The 18,281-nt window shown below is 45.4% G+C and overlaps 1 protein-coding gene across 1 annotated transcript; it reads left to right on the top strand.

Moving 5' to 3' along the window:
* Window positions 1-238: 238 nt before the first annotated feature.
* LOC125523772 (receptor-like protein kinase 7) lies at window positions 239-3,965 on the top strand. The gene is made up of 2 exons (XM_048688842.2): window positions 239-3,391; window positions 3,489-3,965. The coding sequence occupies exons 1-2, from the start codon at window positions 2,737-2,739 to the stop codon at window positions 3,797-3,799; spliced, it is 966 nt and encodes a 321-aa protein (XP_048544799.2). The 5' UTR covers window positions 239-2,736; the 3' UTR covers window positions 3,800-3,965.
* Window positions 3,966-18,281: the final 14,316 nt, after the last annotated feature.

Here is an 18,281-nt window from a genome sequence, read left to right as displayed (position 1 = left end):
GGCAAAGGGCAGCGGCGCAGCAGCAGAAGCAAGAAGCTCATCCGGACCCGATCGAGGTGCGTACACGCCGCAAAAGAAAAGAAAAGCAGATGCATCGATTCCCTAAAAAGAAACTTGAATATGCGCGCGCGCACGCAACATTTGATTGGTCCGATCGAGGGGAGCAACAGCACGCACGGCTCCACTCCATTTTTCAGGGTGGAGGCGCCCACTCCCCACTGCATTACGCGCGCCCACATGCATGGTTTATTCCCACGCCGCCGCTGCACTCTCCACACCCATACACTGGTTTAGATTCGGAGGAGGCCACGGCAGGAAGATGTAGATCTCGCCGGCGATGGGATTGTCGTTGTGCGGGGAGCGCGGGCACCTGGGCGTGCCATCGTGGGGAGCGTGCGGTATACCACCAGCGTACGCCGGCCGGTAAGGTCGACTGGTCGTTCGGCGGCAATTCCGAGGAAGCCCAATTCGTCACCGTTTGGACCTCCGCTGCTGCCCGTATTGCAGCCTTCGATCGTCTCCAACTCCGACCGCCTAGATCTCCACTCGCCAGTGAATCCTTCTTGTGCACACATCTCTCTCTCTCTCTCTCTCTCTCTCTCTCTCTCTCTCTCTCTCTCTCTCTAGCTAAGCAAGTAGCAACACTACATGAGTCCAACAGCAGCAGGTATATGGTTCCCACATGCTTTCCTCTGAATCTGAGTAGTAATTGAATGCGAGTAGAGCATGCTTTTGTCTTTTTGAGACATTATTCATACTGGATTTGACATTTTCTTTTTCTACGTGCATTTCGAAACTTGGATTTCAACCTTTTAGGGGATGTAGACATATGTCCTGTGAATGTCCACAAATCTTTTTAGATTTTTTCCAAAACGATTCAAATTTTAGTTTTTCATTGTTGGAGCATGAGAGCAAGTGAGATTTTGGAGCAATCTGAGTAGTAACTGAATGCTATGAGTGCTTTCCAGTATGGTTCCAGCTGGGCTCCGAATGCTATCGTGCTATCTTTTCTTATTGTTCTGAAAAATCTGAGTAGTAACTGAATCCCCGTAGCTAGAGTAGAGCATGATTTGCTTCTATCGCATAAATAAATTGCAAACTCGGTTCAGTATATCCAAAAGAGTTATACTAGGCAGAGGCATGGCCATTTTATCATCATTAATTTTTGTTTTTTGTACACCAAAGCACCTTGCACCCCTGCTCGAAAACATAGCAACATATATCCAAAAAAATCAAAAACTTTGTAGCTTGGATTATGACCAAGTGTTTTAGGTTCTTGCAAAATTTGGTGGTCAAATGACATCCGAGAAGCCTCGCAAAAAAAAATTGTGCTCAAACATATGAACAGTAAACTTGGGTGTAGAGCAGAGTTTGTATTTCATTTTGTACCGAGCTCCTCGGATGTCATTTGGCCACCACATTTTGCAAGCATATAAAACATTTGCGCATAATCAATGCCACAAAGTTCCATACTTTTTTGATATTTTTGCATAGTTGGTTTGATTTTACCGTTCATTTTATGGGTGCAGCCACTACTTTCCATTTCAGTAATTTCATCCTTGTACTATCTTTGGTATCTGTGTTATCTTCCTTTTTCTGCACTATCATCATTTCAGTAATCTCATCCTTGCACAATTACCATCAGTAATGAACCATGAATAATTAACAACACACAACCAAAAGGCAGCAAATCTTGTTGTCTGTCTTAACTTTTTTTTTGAATTTTCAATTGGGAAATTTCCCCCCATCAAAAAGCAGCAAATTTTGAATTTTCAAGGGCTGCTTTCTTTTCTCTTTGTTCCATTACTATTTCAGTAGGCACATGAATTCTTCTAATTTGCCATTCTTTGCAGTTTGTTGTCAATATGTGGCTGTCAAACTAATTATCATCAGAAATAGAACTACGAATAGTTGACCACACACAACCAAAAACAGCAAATCTAGTTGTCTTTTTTCGATAGAGTGTGGATTTTATTGGCTCAAAATGAAGCATCAAGAGAAAACAGCAAATCTAGTTGTCTGTCTTAACTTTTTCGTTTTTGAATTTTCAACGGGGGAGTTTTTCCCACCTGAATCTTTGCCATTAACAGGGGCCAAAACGCCCAGATGTGTTGCATGTACAACATGCATGACAGCAGAGAGGTACAGGGGGAGAGAGGGGGGTGTTTCGAATCGAACGGGCATCCGCCGCAGCATTCAGAGCTTTCGGAAGCCGCACCCTCCATAGCACGGCGTCCTCCATGTAGAGCTTCAGCAGCTGAGGCAGCAATGGGGGCATCCTGCCTTGTTTTGTATTCTTTGTCTGTCTTAACTGAAGGAACATCCTGTACTATTTCTTGGATGCTTTCTTTTTTCCTGTATGTTCTGTTACTATTTCAAAAGGCACAAAAATTCTTCTAATTTGTCATTCTTTGCCGTTTGTTGTCAATATGTGGCCGTCAAACTAATTACTTTTTCTTTGATGTTTTTTTTTTCTGTCTGTTCCGTTATCATTGATAGTAGTGGAACCCGATCCTTTTCCAGGATCGTATGAAAAGAAAACATGTGGCTGTCAAACGGATTACTTTTTATTGGCTCAACTCAAACTAGCTATGAACATGCATCTCTCTTTATCTCTCAGTAGTTGTATATGTGCATGTAACTGAGGGAATACTACGGAATATAACAGGTAATGTGTCTGCAGGTTGACGCACCCTTCACACAAACCTCTCCACGCCCTACCCGGCCGCTAAGAGAATGAGTTTTCAGTCCTGGAACCATCCTGCGGCGGTGCAGCATATTGTGCGCAATGAACAAGCCATAGTCGACAACCTTACTGAAGATAACGCGACAAGGGTGTTGGCTAGCAGAAGGACAGCAGAGGGCGAACAGTTGTACTTAGTCTATGATCAGGGTAGTGCTGGGACTAGTCCCCCAAATAAGCTGCTCGTCAAGAAGTTCCACAATGCGAACCCAGCGCTACAAGTAGACGGCAATGTCATGTACCGCTGCAACTCGGAGATGTTCCTGTTAGCCAACATTTCTCACAAAAACATCATCAAAGTTGTAGACCATATCCAGAGGGAAGACGCAATCATGCTCATTTATGAGTATCCGGTTCATGGAAGCCTTCGATCCTGGCTGCACCAACCCATGGATGCCGGTCGGCACCTCAGCTGGCCGGACAGGAGGGGCATCGCCATTGGTGTGGCCAGAGGGCTCCGCCAGTTACACCACAGATGCAACAAACTGTTTGTCCACCACAACATCAACTCTGAAAACATCTTGCTTGATCAGAATTTCAAGGCCGTGATAGCCAGCTTTGGCGCTGCACAGGTTAACATGGCGGGGCTCGGCCAACCCTTGCCAATCACGGACCTGCGTCCTGGTAACTTTGGGTACGCAGCTCCAGGTAATGGAATTCTGTCTTAACTTTTGTTAGTTACAGTGAATTATTATGTCTTAACTAGCTTGGTCTTTTAACTAATACTACAAATGATTAACTGCAGAATATGGGTTGGGGAAAAACCAGCTGACGGAGAAGGTAGACATTTACAGCTTTGGAGTGCTGATGCTGGAGCTTGTCACGGGGCGGATGACCAATGAAGCTACAACAGATGGTCATTTGGCGAATTGGGCACAGAACAACTTCCGTATACTGATGGCGAACCAACAGGAAGCATTCCAGAATGTTGTGGACAGGAGCATACCAGATCAAGCACGGTACAGGGAGGAGATGGCAACTGTGTTCATGCTGGGCGTGGATTGCACTACCGTGGATCCGAAGGAAAGGCCATCCATGCGGATGGCTCTCAAATGACTCCGCCGCTGCCGTTGGCGTGCCCCATTCCGTGGCCTCCTCACCGGCTTTCTGATGTAATGCTCGTTGTTTTTTTTTTTTGAAAGAACATTCACGCATGCATGTATGGACCATATGATGACTCGTTTGAACTAATTTGAATAACGTGGACTGTTCTACCCTTTTCTCATAACATTCTATTGCCCTATTGTGTTCAGTTCACCTATGCAAAATTCCGCTGCTTAGTCTCCTTCTCTTTGTGCAAACTCTTCTTGCTGCTAGTTCTGAGGACTTGAACAAGTAGTATCTGAACATAACATTATCCTCGGGATTATTATTATTTACATTCTGCAGGATCCCGCAAAAACGAGACTTCCTTTGTTTCTCCTTCATTCAGGCTCCTAAGTTGTGCATATTATTCAGTTACTTATTTAAGAAGAGCGGCTTAGTATATTGCCAACGGAACCTGAAGAATTCTTCGGGACTACATCCCAAGCTCTTTTGCCATATTCTTTTCTTGATATATTCTGCCTGTGTAAATGTGTAGATTCACAACGCTTCTCGGTATGGATGGATGGATGGCTTCATTAGTGTTCTCTGATGGGCAGCACATTGATCAGGTAACCTCACTACACTACTCGATATGGTCGTAGAATGCTTTTATGATTAACTAAGTAGTATAGTTAAGCATCATCTAGGTGACTAGGAGTGAATTTGCAAATAGCTCATATAGGTAAACAATCTCCAACATAGTTATTAGTGGGTTTAATTTCTCTATACATAATATTTATTTTTCTTTCCGTGTATAGATTTCTCATGTACTTTGTGTGTTATGCTTTCATTTTAATATTTTTTTTCCAAAGTGAAGTCTCTGTCTGTCCATGTTTATCTTCTGCCCTTCAGTTACTAGCTTGGTTTTTTTTTCAGCCAATCGGCTACCTAATTCAATGATTAGTATCAAAGGCTGGACCAGTTTTAATAACGTTATAGAAAAATATGCCTCATGTGCTCTGATTCTAAGATTTTAGATCGCCATTATCATTCTCATGCATATGGTTTTCGTGCATGTTGTATAAAGGCTTTTGTGTTTCTGCACCAGTGGAATGCATTCCAAATTTGCATTAGACTATCAGATCTTAGTTGATGTTGCACTTCCTCTTTGGGGAAATTCTTTCGCCTTGGTTCTTAACCGAGGGAAATTCTTTCTGCCGTAGTTTACCTATCACAGATCTTATCGCTTAGGGCTCTTTTCTTGTTTTTTTAAGCATCTACACATAGCTTTGGTCTTATATGACTTTGCTATTTGTCGGCGTGTTTTTTACGTGTGTGTGTGTGTGAGTTGGTGTTGGCTGTATGCATCCTAGTTATGCAGAGGCCGGGTGTGTGCTCATGTGTTATGTATCTTCTTGATGCTTCATTTTTAGTTAATAAAATCCATCCTTTATAAAAAAAAACTATTTATCTTAGGGGAAATCCTCCGACTTCAGCACGACCTAGGACATCTTAGAATACTTGTATTTTGTCTTTTTTTTCTTACTTTTTGAGACCGAATTTGGTTTGGCTATGTGCATCTTAGTTATACGGAGGCCGGATGTAATAATTAAATCTTTTAAGTAATTATAAAGCGCCCATTGTCCAAAAAATATATTTTATAACTTACATTTAATAGCAAGATAGGCATATGCTAATGAACACCACATTCGGTCTGAAGAACATCAAATGTACATGCACTAACTCGTAGAAATAAACCTCCAAACTACCATCAAGAGCAAGTGCCGCAAGATACCATTTCTAGGGCCAGAATTATTTCTGAGCCGGAGTTCAGAGAATTCATGCTTCATGGTTTCCTCTAAAACAATGATTTCTCCGAGGAATCTTATTTTTAGGGTATCTGACACATTTGATGCCTAAAAAGGCGCACACAAGCAGTTGGGACACACATGTATTATACTAGTATACGTTGACAAAAAGAAAAGCAAACCTAGGAGCTTTCTTTTCTTTCATTGTTTGGTAAGGGACTGAACAAAGCTGGCAGTTGAAAGTAACTAGCAACGGCCGGTCGTCCAAGCTTGTTATAATTATTAGGTGAAGATCCAACCTCGTTTTCGGCAAAGTCCTGGCATCTTCATACTTTGTGGGTTAACTATGACCATTAACTGTACCAATAATATGTGAATCATGTATTGTAAAAAAAAAATGTCATCCGTTGACAACTTAAAAGTGAGCAACCACCTAATAAACAAAACTCAGAATTTTTTTGATGAAAACCATACAGAAAAAAATTCAAAACATTTTTACTTCTAGTACAGATATGCATAGTGGCCAGCCTGTTGGTAGTGTAGTATTCCATTCAAAATACTTATCAGAGAAATAAATGTATTTAGATGTATTTTAATTCTAGATACATTTTTTTGTCTATTTTTTCAACATGTGTTTCCGAACGGAGGGAGTACTAATCAAGGAAGATTCATGTTTGAATCTCATGCATAAATTTCCATCCTTCTTCAATAAACGCAAGACTTCCACCAAACTTCGCTTAAGACCTGACAGTTGTAAAATTCACCGCGTCACATGGAAAAGACCAAAAAGACAGGCAGCCTCATTTCAGCAGAGAGCGTAGAGCCTCATTTCAGCAGAGAGCGTAGAAAAAAAGGACTAGGGTACGTGCTTATCTGAGGAGTCACGTGATCCTACTTTTGTATACGGTTTTAAAAATGTGCGTGTTGGACCATCTACAGCAGGGGCGGAGACAGGCCCCAGGCCCCCAGGGTCTGGGCCCGGGGCGTGAGGCCCAACTCCTTTGGTGGCTATAGTGTACCCGAGACGTGAGGCCCAAATCCAGGGGTATTGCTTGATGGCGGCCCTGGGCGCGTTGCCGGCCTGGCTCTGCCACAGCCAGGTGCCCAAAAGCTACCTCAAATGTCCGGATGGATGCTCCGGCCACGGACCGGTCACAAAAATGCGATACATACGGACGCATTAAACATGCCTCAAACACTCGGACTGACCGTCATCCATATCCAGCCCAAATATGAAATGGATATGGGGTATCCAGGCGTGTCTGCCACGTCGGACGCGACAACTCTACCCCACATCAAAATACATCAAATCCAGCCCCTCGACTGTCGTGGTAATCTCACGTCAGATGCGAGTGGGTGGCTTATCGTGGGTGGAGCCATGAGGACGTCATCGGATTCCGGAAGCGAGAGTGAGCACGGGCTCGAAGGCATACGAGACGAATCCAGGTTCGGGGTTCTCCGGAGAGATAGCACCCCTACTTCTGCTAGGATGACTATGATCAAAGGTGTACAAGGTTGCTCCTTGAGCTGTTTTGCTAGAGGAGGAAGAATGGTAGGGCTAGCTCTCTTCTCCTAGCTATGGTGGTGTATGGGAATGAAGGTTGAACCCTTTGCATGGGTGAGCCCTCAGGAGTTTTATAGGCCAACCCCCAGGGGTACAATGGTAATACGGCCGGGTGTAGGACCCGAATGTCAGTGTCTAAGATCGTCGGGTTCTCCGCCGGCTGTTAGGGCCCACCTCTAGAGGGCCCCCCGGCGGCTGAGAATCCGGCCGACAGGTAGGGCCCGTCGCCTGCCGGCCACGCTTATTGCCTTTTGTTGTAGCTTTGTGTTTGATGACGGAGGCTACGTCAGGAGTCGTATGGCTACAGTCCCGCGTCAGGCGGGTTGGTGGCCGCTTGGTCAGCGCACAGCCACGCTCTGTCTCATCGGAGTAGGTGAGTGCGGACTCCGAGGGGAGGGGAGGGCCGGCTGCTGGAGGCCGGCCCGCCCCCGAAGCCGCCTTCTAGTAATGCGCCGTCTTCTGGGAACCCGCAGACAGGTAGGCCCCGCCGCCTGCGGGCCATCCTGGTTGTCCTTTGCGGTAGCATGACCCTTGCTGACGAGGGCCATGTCATGAGTCGCATGGCTATAGTCCAGCGTCTGGTAGGTAGGTGGCCGCTTGGTCAACTCATACTGTAGCCACACTCCTCCGGGATTCAGGGGAGCAGGTGGCCCTATAGCCTCACCCCGTCTTGTCGTAGTGGTTGAGCGCGGACTCCGAGGGAAGGAGGGGCCGTCTGCTAGGAGCCGACCTCCCCCAAGGCCGCCTTCTGAGAATGCTCCGTCTTTTGGGAGCCGGCCGCTTGGTCCTAGCCGGTCCAAGCCGCCGGCCGCTTGTCTGGAACGTGTGAGGGGCTTTGCTAGCATCAGTGTCTTGAAATGTCATTAGGTTCGGATCACGCTACCCGGGGTCTATGCCCCCGACAGTAGTCGCCGAAGCTGGTGAGGCGCCACGGCTCAAAGCTGGAGTGCCTCAGCAGTTTTCTCCTTCGAGAGATCTAGTGCCTTTGCTTTGTCTGGCTTGAAGAAGCCGCCTGCCAGGAGCCGGCCGAGGCAGAGCCGGCCGCCTGATGGATTTGAATCGCTGTGGAGGGCGCCGGGTTGACGCCGTCAGGTGACGCGCTTGCCGCCCGTTGCACACTTGCCACGCGTTGCCAGCAGGTCAGGCTGACCTGCCAGCCCACGCACGCGACAGGACGTTGCTACAAGCCCGGGCCCACCACTACAGAGCCTCGGCGCGCGTGTGAATTCGCTGTGGTCGAGGTGGGCAGTTGACCTTCCGGGGCAAAGTAATGGCGCGCGGGACTTGCAGGGTCCTGCGGGGCGTGGGCGCAGTTAATCCCCACGCCCCCACTAGGCGTCGTCTCGGCTCCGCCGTTGCCGCCATATAAATAGGGGAGGAGGGGGTGGCCAGAGGCACGCGCGCCCCCTCCATCCGATGACAACTTAAAAGTGAGCAACCACCTAATAATCAAAACTCAGAAAAAATAATGAAAACCATACAAAAAAATTCAAAATATTTTTACTTTTAGTACAGAAATGCATAGTGGTTAGCCTGTCTGTTGGTAGTATAGTACTTCATCCAGAAATACTTATCAAAGAAATGGATGCATCTAAATATAGTTTAGTTCTAGATACATTCATTTTTATCTATTTCTTCAATATGTATTTTCGAACGGAGGAAGTACGCAAGGAAGATTCATGTTTGAATCCCATGCACAAATTTCCGTCCTTTTTCCATAGACGCAAAACCTCCACCAAACTTCGCTTAAGACTTTTCTTTTTTGCAGGAAACTTCGCTTAAGACTTCACAGTTGTAAAATTCACCGTGTCACATGGAAAAGATCAAAAGACAGCCTCATTTCAGCTGAGAGTGTAAAAAAAAGGAATACGGTACGTGCTTATCTGAGGAGTCACGTGATCGTACTTCTGTATACGGTTTTACAAATGTGCAGGTTGGACCATCTACAGCCTGGCGCCCTAAAGCTGCCTCAAATATCGGACGCATGGTCCGGTCACGGACTGGTCACAAAAATGCGATACATACGGACGCATTAAACATGCCTCAAACACTCCGACTGACCGTCATCCATATCCATCCCAAATATGAAATGGATATGGGGTGTCCAGGCGTGTCTGCCACGTCGGACGCGACAAATCTACCCCACATCAAAATACATCAAATCCAGCCCCTCGACTGTCATGGTAATCTGACGTCAGATGCGAGTGGGTGGCTTATCGTGGGTGGAGCCATGAGGACGTCATCGGATTCCGGAAGCGAGAGTGAGCACGAGCTCGAAGGCTTACAAGACGAATTCAGGTTCGGGGTTCTCCGGAGAGATAACACCCCTACTTCTGCTAGGATGACTATGATAAAAGGCGTACAAGGTTGCTCCTTGAGCTGTTTTGCTAGAGGAGGAAGAATGGCAGGGCTAGCTCTCTTCTCCTAGCTATGGTGGTGTATGGGAACGAAGGTTGAACCCTTTGCATGGGTGAGCCCTCAGGAGTTTTATAGGCCAACCCCTAGGGGTACAATGGTAATACGGCCGGATGTAGGACCCGAATGTCAGTGTCTAAGGTCGTCGGGTTCTCCGCAGGCTGCTGGGGCCCACCTCTAGAGGGCCCCGCCGGCGGCCGAGAACTCGGCCGACAGGTAGGACCCGTCGCCTGCGGGCCACGCTTATTGCCTTTTGTTGTAGCTTCGTATTTGATGACGGAGGCTACGTCAGGAGTCATATGCACTAGTAGAAAAGAGGGCTTTGGTTTAGGCCGGGTCAGCCCATTAGTCCCGGTTCAGTTCAGAACCGGGACCCATGGGGGCATTGGTCACAGTTCGTGAGGCCAGGGGCCTGCCCGGCCTCGTGGGGGCATTGTTCCCGGTTCAACTGGCTCCTTTGGTCCCGATTGGTGGGACGAACCGGGACCAATGGGCCTCGCTCCTGGCCCACCACCATTAGTCCCGGTTGGTGGCTTGAACCGGGACCACAGGCTGCCCTTTAGTCCCGGTTCATGCCACGAACCGGAACCAATGAGGTGCCTATATATACCCCTCACCCGCGAGCAGAGCACTCCAGTGCTCTGTTTTTCTCTGGCCGGGGAGGGGAGGGTTTTGTGGTGCTCTAGCTCACCTCCTATGCACATGAGGTGTTCGATGAAATGCCCGAGCCACACTAGTTAAGCTTTCTCCTCTCGAAGCTCGACCTCAAAGCTCCATTTTCCTCGAGATTTGTCTAGGTTTAGTATCCCGTCACGTCCCATTCCCGTCTTCACCGCCGTCGATCGCCCGCGCCGATCTCATCGCCGGCACCACCGTGGCGAGCCTCTTGTTCTTATCTTCTTTCTGAAAGAAAAAAAATTCTTACTTTAGATAGATACTTGTCTAATTTTCTTACTATTTTATTGCTTATTATTATATAGTGCGATGGTTTTGGTATCCGCCCCCAATGGCCCTCGTCCTGTCTATGATTCAGATGTGGTATATATTATCTTTATAACTATTAGTTCATTTATTGTTTATGAAAATTATGCCGACCAACGTGACATAGATTTTATTTATCTAGGAGGTATGTGAACCGGAAATTCCAACCGACCCTATTGTCAAGAGGTTAAATTTAGGTGAAGAAGAAAACAATTTCTTGAAGGAAAAAAAATTGAGGAGGAGAAGATGATATTGGAGTTGCATGTTGCGGATGTCGTCGATAATCACAAGATCAAGATGTTTGCAATGTGCTTGAAGATTAGAAAGATTAGAAAATATGCCATTCATACCGAGGCTTGGTATCATTATGCCGTTGGATCAATTGTTACCTTGGTTGCGATTATGATCGCATTTGTTTTCGCATTGAAATGTTTTACATAGTTTCAATGTATGGTTTAATTAATTAGATGCTCTGGAGAGCTATATGTTGTTAGATGAGAACTATGTATGTACTTTGGTTTTAATGTGATGATGAACTTCTATTAATTTGGTCACTTAATTATCTATTCATGATCTTCTGTAATGGTTTTTGACACACTTAATTATATATAATGCACGCAGATGAACCGGCAATGGATGTACGATGACAGACACACCTCCGAGTACATTAAGGGCGTGCATGATTTTCTCGAAGTGGCTGAGGCAAACAAGCAGAATGGTTTTATGTGTTGTCCATGCCCTAAATGTGGGAATACGAAGTCTTACTCTTACCGGAAAATCCTTCACACCCACCTGCTTTACAAGGGCTTCATGCCACACTATAATCTTTGGACGAGGCACGAAGAAATAGGGGTTATGATGGAAGACGGCGAAGAAGAAAAGGACGATGACAACTATGTGCCCCCTGAATACAGTGATGCTGCAACGGGGGAAGCTGCTGCACATCAAGAGGAACCAGACGATGTGCCCAATGATGCTGCAACGGGGGAAGCTGCTAAGATCAAGAGGAACCAAAAAATGTGCCCGATGATGATGATCTCCACCGGGTCATTGTCGATGCAAGGACACAATGCGAAAGTCAAAAGGAGAAGTTGAAGTTCGATCGCATGTTAAAGGATCACAAAAAAGGGTTGTACCCCAATTGCGAAGATGGCAACACAAAGCTCGGTACCGTACTGGAATTGCTGCAATGGAAGACAGAGAATGCTATGCCTGACAAAGGATTTGAGAAGCTACTGAAAATATTGAAGAAGAAGCTTCCAAAGGATAACGAATTGCCTGACAGTACATACGCAGCAAAGAAGGTCGTATGCCCTCTAGGATTGGAGGTGCTGAAGATACATGCATGCTCTAATGACTGCATCCTCTACCGTGGTGCGTACAAGGATCTGAACGCATGCCCGGTATGAGGTGCATTGCGGTATAAGATCAGACGAGATGACCCTGGTGATGTTGACGACGAGCCCCCCAGGAAGAGGGTTCCTGTGAAGGTGATGTGGTATGCTCCTATAATACCACGGTTGAAACGTCTGTTCAGAAACGAAGAGCATGCCAAGTTGATGCGATGGCACAGTGAGGACCGTAAGAAAGACGGGAAGTTGAGAGCACCCGCTCACGGGTCGAAGTGGAGAAAAATCGAGAGAAAGTACTGGGCTGAGTTTGCAAGTGACCCAAGGAACGTATGGTTTGGTTTAAGCGTGGATGGCACTAATCCTTTCGAGGAGCAGAGGAGCAATCACAGCACCTGGCCCGTGACTCTATGTATGTATAACCTTCCTCCTTGGATGTGCATGAAGCGGAAGTTCATTATGATGCCAGTTCTCATCCAAGGCCCTAAGCAACCCGGCAATGACATTGATGTGTACCTAAGGCCATTAGTCGAAGAACTTTTACAGCTGTGGAATGGAAACAGTGTACGTACGTGGGATGAGCACAAACAAGAGGAATTTAACCTGCACGCGTTGCTGTTTGTAACCATCAACGATTGGCCCGCTCTCAATAACCTTTCAGGAAAGACAAACAAGGGATACCACGCATGCACGCACTGTTTAGATGAAATTGAAAGTATATACCTGGACAAATGCAAGAAGAATGTGTACCTGGGCCATCGTCGATTTGTTCCGACCAACCATCAATGTTGAAAGAAAGGCAAGCATTTCAAAGGAGAGGCAGATCACCGGAAGAAGCCCGCCATGCGTACCGGTGATCGCGTACTTGCTATGATCAATGATTTACACATAATCTTTGGAAAGGGTCCCGGCGGACTAGCTATTCCGAATGACACTGAGGGACACGCACCCATGTGGAAGAAGAAATCTATATTTTGGGACCTACCCTACTAGAAAGACCTAGAGGTCCGCTCTTCAATCGACGTGATGCACGTGACGAAGAACCTTTGCGTGAACCTGCTAGGCTTCTTGGACGTGTATGGGAAGACAAAAGATACACCTGAGGCACGGGAGGACCTGCAACGTTTGCACGAAAAAGACGGCATGCCTCCGAAGCAGTATGAAGGTCCTACCAGCTACGCTCTTACGAAAGAAGAGAAAGAAATCTTCTTTGAATGCCTGCTTAGTATGAAGGTCACGACTGACTTCTCGTCGAATATAAAGGGAATAATCAATATGCGAGAGAAAAAGTTCCAGAACCTAAAGTCTCATGACTGCCACGTGATTATGACGCAACTGCTTCCGGTTGCATTGAGGGGGCCTCTGAAGGAAATATGCCCTAGAGGCAATAATAAAGTTATTATTTATTTCCTTATATCATGATAAATATTTATTATTCATGCTAGAATTGTATTAACCGGAAACATAATACTTGTGTGAATACATAGACAAACAAAGTGTCACTAGTATGCCTCTACTTGACTAGCTCATTAATCAAAGATGGTTATGTTTCCTAACCATGAAAAATGAGTTGTTATTTGATTAACGGGATCACATCATTAAGTGAATGATCTGATTAACATGACCCATTCCATTAGCTTAGCACCCGATCATTTAGTATGTTGCTATTGCTTTCTTCATGACTTATACATGTTCCTATGACTATGAGATTATGCAACTCCCGTTTGCCGGAGGAACACTTTATGTGCTACCAAACGTCACAACGTAACTGGGTGATTATAAAGGAGCTCTACAGGTGTCTCCAAAGGTACATGTTGGGTTGGCGTATTTCGAGATTAGGATTTGTCACTCCGATTGTCGGAGAGGTATCTCTGGGCCCTCTCGGTAATGCACATCACTTAAGCCTTGCAAGCATTGCAACTAATGAGTTAGTTGCGGGATGATGTATTACAGAACGAGTAAAGAGACTTGTCGGTAACGAGATTGAACTAGGTATTTGGAATACCGACGATCGAATCTCGGGCAAGTAACATACCGATGACAAAGGGAACAACGTATGTTGTTATGCGGTCTGACCGATAAAGATCTTCGTAGAATATGTAGGAGCCAATATGGACATCCAGGTCCCGCTGTTGGTTATTGACCGGAGACATGTCTCGGTCATGTCTATATTTTTTCTCGAACCCGTAGGGTCCGCACGCTTAAGGTTACGATGACAGTTATATTATGAGTTTATGTATTTTGATGTACCGAAGCTTGTTCGGAGTCCCGGATGTGATCCCGGACATGACGAGGAGTCTCGAAATGGCCGAGACATAAAGATTGATATATTGGAAGCCTATGTTTGGATATCGGAAGTGTTCCGGGTGAAATCGGGATTTTACCGGAGTACCGGGAGGTTACCGGAACCCCCCGGGAGCTATATGGGCCATGATGGGCCTTACTGGAAAAGAGAAGAGGCAGCCCTACATGGGTCGCGCGCCCCTCCCCTCCCTTGGTCCGAATAGGACAAGGAGAGGGGGTCGGCCCCTCTCTCTCTTTTCCCCCCTCCGCGAATCCTATTCCAACTAGGATTGGGGGGGGGGGGGAATCCTACTCCCAGAGGGAGTAGGACTCTCCTGGCGCGCCCTGCTTGGCCGGCCGCACCCGCCCCTTTAGTCCTTTATATACGGAGGCAGGGGCACCCCAGAGACACACAAGTTGATCCACGTGATCATATTCTTAGCCGTGTGCGGTGCCCCCTTCCACCACAGTCCTCGATAATATAGTAGCGGTGCTTAGGCGAAGCCCTGCGACGGTAGTACATCAAGATCGTCACCACGCCGTCGTGCTGACGGAACTCTTCCCCGACACTTTGCTGGATCGGAGTCCGGGGATCGTCATCGAGCTGAACGTGTGCTAGAACTCGGAGGTGCCGTAGTTTCGGTGCTTGATCGGTCGGGCCATGGAGACGTAGGACTACATCAACCAAACGCTTCCGTTGTCGATCTACAAGGTACGTAGATTACACTCTCCCCTCGTTGCTATGCATCACATGATCTTGCGTGTGCGTAGGAAATTTTTTGAAATTACTACGTTCCCCAACAGTGGCATCCGAGCCTAGATTTTATATGTTGATGTTATATGCACGAGTAGAACACAAGTGAGTTGTGGGCAATATAAGTCATACTGCTTACCAGCATGTCATACTTTGGTTCGGCGGTATTGTTGGACGAAGCGGCCCGGACCGACATTACGCGTACGCTTACGCGAGACCGGTTCTCCCGACGTGCTTTGCACATAGGTGGCTTGCGGGTGACAGTTTCTCCAACTTTAGTTGAACCGAGTGTGGCTACGCCCGGTCCTTGCGAAGGTTAAAACATCACCAACTTGACAAACTATCATTGTGGTTTTGATGCGTAGGTAAGGTTGGTTCTTTCTTAAGTCCGTAGCAGCCACGTAAAACTTGCAACAACAAAGTAGAGGACGTCTAACTTGTTTTTGCAGGGCATGTTGTGATGTGATATGGTCAAAACGTGATGAGATATAAGTTGTTGTATGAGATGATCGTGTTTTGTTAAAGTTATCGGCAACTGGCAAAAGCCTTATGGTTGTCTCTTTATTGCATAAGATGCAAGCGCCAAATAATTGCTTTACTTTATCGCTATGCGATAGCAATAGTTGCAAGAGCAATAGTTGGCGAGACGACCGTGTGACGACACATTGATATAGATCAAGATGATGGAGATCATGGTGTCATGCCGGTGACGATAGAGATCATGACAGTACTTTGGAGATGGAGATCAAAGGCGCAAGATGATGATGGCCATATCATGTCACATCTTTTGATTGCATGTGAGGTTTATCTTTTATACATCTTAGTTTGCTTAGTTTGACGGTAGCATTTTAAGATGATCTCTCACTAATTATCAAGAAGTGTTCTCCCTGAGTATGCACCGTTGCGACAGTTCTTCGTGCTGAGACACCACGTGATGATCGGGTGTGATAGGCTCTACGTTCAAATACAACGGGTGCAAAACAGTTGCACACGCGGAATAGTCAGGTTATACTTGACGAGCCAAGCATATACAGATATGGCCTCGGAACACGGAGACCGAAAGGTCGAGCGTGAATCATATAGTAGATATGATCAACATAGTGATGTTCACCAATGAAACTACTCCATCTCACGTGATGATCGGACATGGTTTAGTTGATTTGGATCACGTGATCACTTGGAGGATTAGAGGGATGTCTATCTAAGTGGGAGTTCTTAAGTAATATGATTAAATTGAACTTAAATTTATCATGAACTTAGTCCTGGTAGTATTTTGCAAATCATGTTTTAGATCAATAGCTCGCGTTGTTGCTTCCCTGTGTTTATTTTGATATGTTCCTAGAGAAAATTGTGTTGAAAGATGTTAGTAGCAAAGATGCGGATTGGATCCGTGATCTGAGGTTTATCCTCGTTGCTGCACAGAAGAATTATGTCCTTGATGCACCGCTAGGTGATAGACCTATTGCAGGAGCAGATGCAGACATTATGAACGTTTGGCTAGCTCAATATGATGACTACTTGATAGTTTAGTGCACCATGCTTAATGGCTTAGAATCGGGACTTCGAAGACGTTTTGAACGTCATGGACCATATGAGATGTTCCAGGAGTTGAAGTTAATATTTCAAGAAAATACCCGAGTTGAGAAATATGAAGTCTCCAACAAGTTCTATAGCTAAAAGATGGAGGAGAATCGCTCAACTAGTGAGCATGTGCCCAGATTGTCTGAGTACTACAATCGCTTGAATCAAGTGGGAGTTAATCTTCCAGATAAGATAGTGATTGACAGAATTCTCTAGTCACCATCACCAAGTTAGTAGAACTTTGTGATGAACTGTGATATGCAAGGGATAACAGAAACGATTCCCAAGCTCTTCGTAATGCGGAAATTGATGAAGGTAGAAATCGAGAAAAACATCAAGTGTTGATGGTAGACAAGACCACTAGTTTCAAGAAAAGGGCAGAGGGAAGAAGGGGAACTTCAAAAAGAACAGCAAGCAAGTTGCTGCTCAAGTGAAGAAGCCCAAGTCTGATCCTAAGCCTGAGACTAAGTGCTTCTACTGCAAAGGGACTGGTCACTGGAAGCGGAACTACCCCAAGTGATTGGCAGATAAGAAGGATGGCAAAGTGAACATAAGTATATTTGATATACATGTTATTGATGTGTACTTTACTAGTGTTTATAGCAACCCCTCAGTATTTGATACTAGTTCAGTTGCTAAGATTAGTAACTCGAAACGGGAGTTGCAGAATAAACAGAGACTAGTTAAGGGTGAAGTGACGATGTGTGTTGGAAGTGGTTCCAAGATTGATATGATCATCATCACATCACTCCCTATAAATTCGGGATTAGTGTTGAACCTAAATAAGTGTTATTTGGTGTTTACATTGAGCATGAATATGATTTGATCATGTTTATTGTAATACAGTTATTCATTTAAGTAAGAGAATAAATTGTTGTTCTGTTTACATGAATAAAACCTTATATGGTTACACACCCAATGAAAATAGTTCGTTGGATCTCGATCGTAGTGATACACATAATCATAATATTGAAACCAAAAGATGCAAAGTTAATAATGATAGTCAACTTATTTGTAGCACTGCCGTTTAGGTCATATTGGTGTAAAGCGCATGAAGAAACTCCATGCTGATGGGTTTTTGGAATCACTTGATTATGAATCAGTTGATGCTTGCGAACCATGCCTCATGGGCAAGATGACTAAGACTCTGTTCTTCGGAACAATGGAGCGAGCAATAGATTTGTTGGAAATCATACATACTGATGTATGTGGTCCGATGAATATCGAGGCTCGCAATAGGTATCATTATTTTCTGATCTTCACAGATGATTTGAGCAGATATGAGTATATCTACTTGATGAAACACAGGTCTGAAACATTTGAAAAGTTCAAAGAATTTCAGAGTGAAGTGGAGAATCATCATAACAAAAATGAAAGTTTCTACGATATGATCGCAGAAGTAAAATATTTGAGTTACGAGTTTGGTCTTCAATTAAAACAATGTGGAATAGTTTCACAAACTCATGCCACCTGGAACACCACAGCATAATGGTGTGTCCGAATGTCATAACCGTACTTTATTAGATATGGTGCGATCTATGATGTCTCTTACCGATCTACCACTATCGTTTTGGGGTTATGCATTAGAGACAGCTGCATTCACGTTGAATAGGGCACCATCTAAGTCCGTTGAGACGACACAATCTGAACTGTGGTTTGGCAAGAAACCAAAGTTGTCATTTCTTAAAGTTTGGGGTTGTGATGCTTATATGAAAAAGTTTCATCCTAATAAGCTCAAACCCAAATCGGAGAAATATGTCTTCATAGGATACCCAAA

Source organism: Triticum urartu, chromosome 7A (assembly GCF_056163025.1).
Source record: "Triticum urartu cultivar PI428250 chromosome 7A, HENAU_Tu73, whole genome shotgun sequence".
NCBI lineage: Eukaryota > Viridiplantae > Streptophyta > Magnoliopsida > Poales > Poaceae > Triticum > Triticum urartu.
This window is presented reverse-complemented; position numbering and strand designations above follow the sequence as displayed.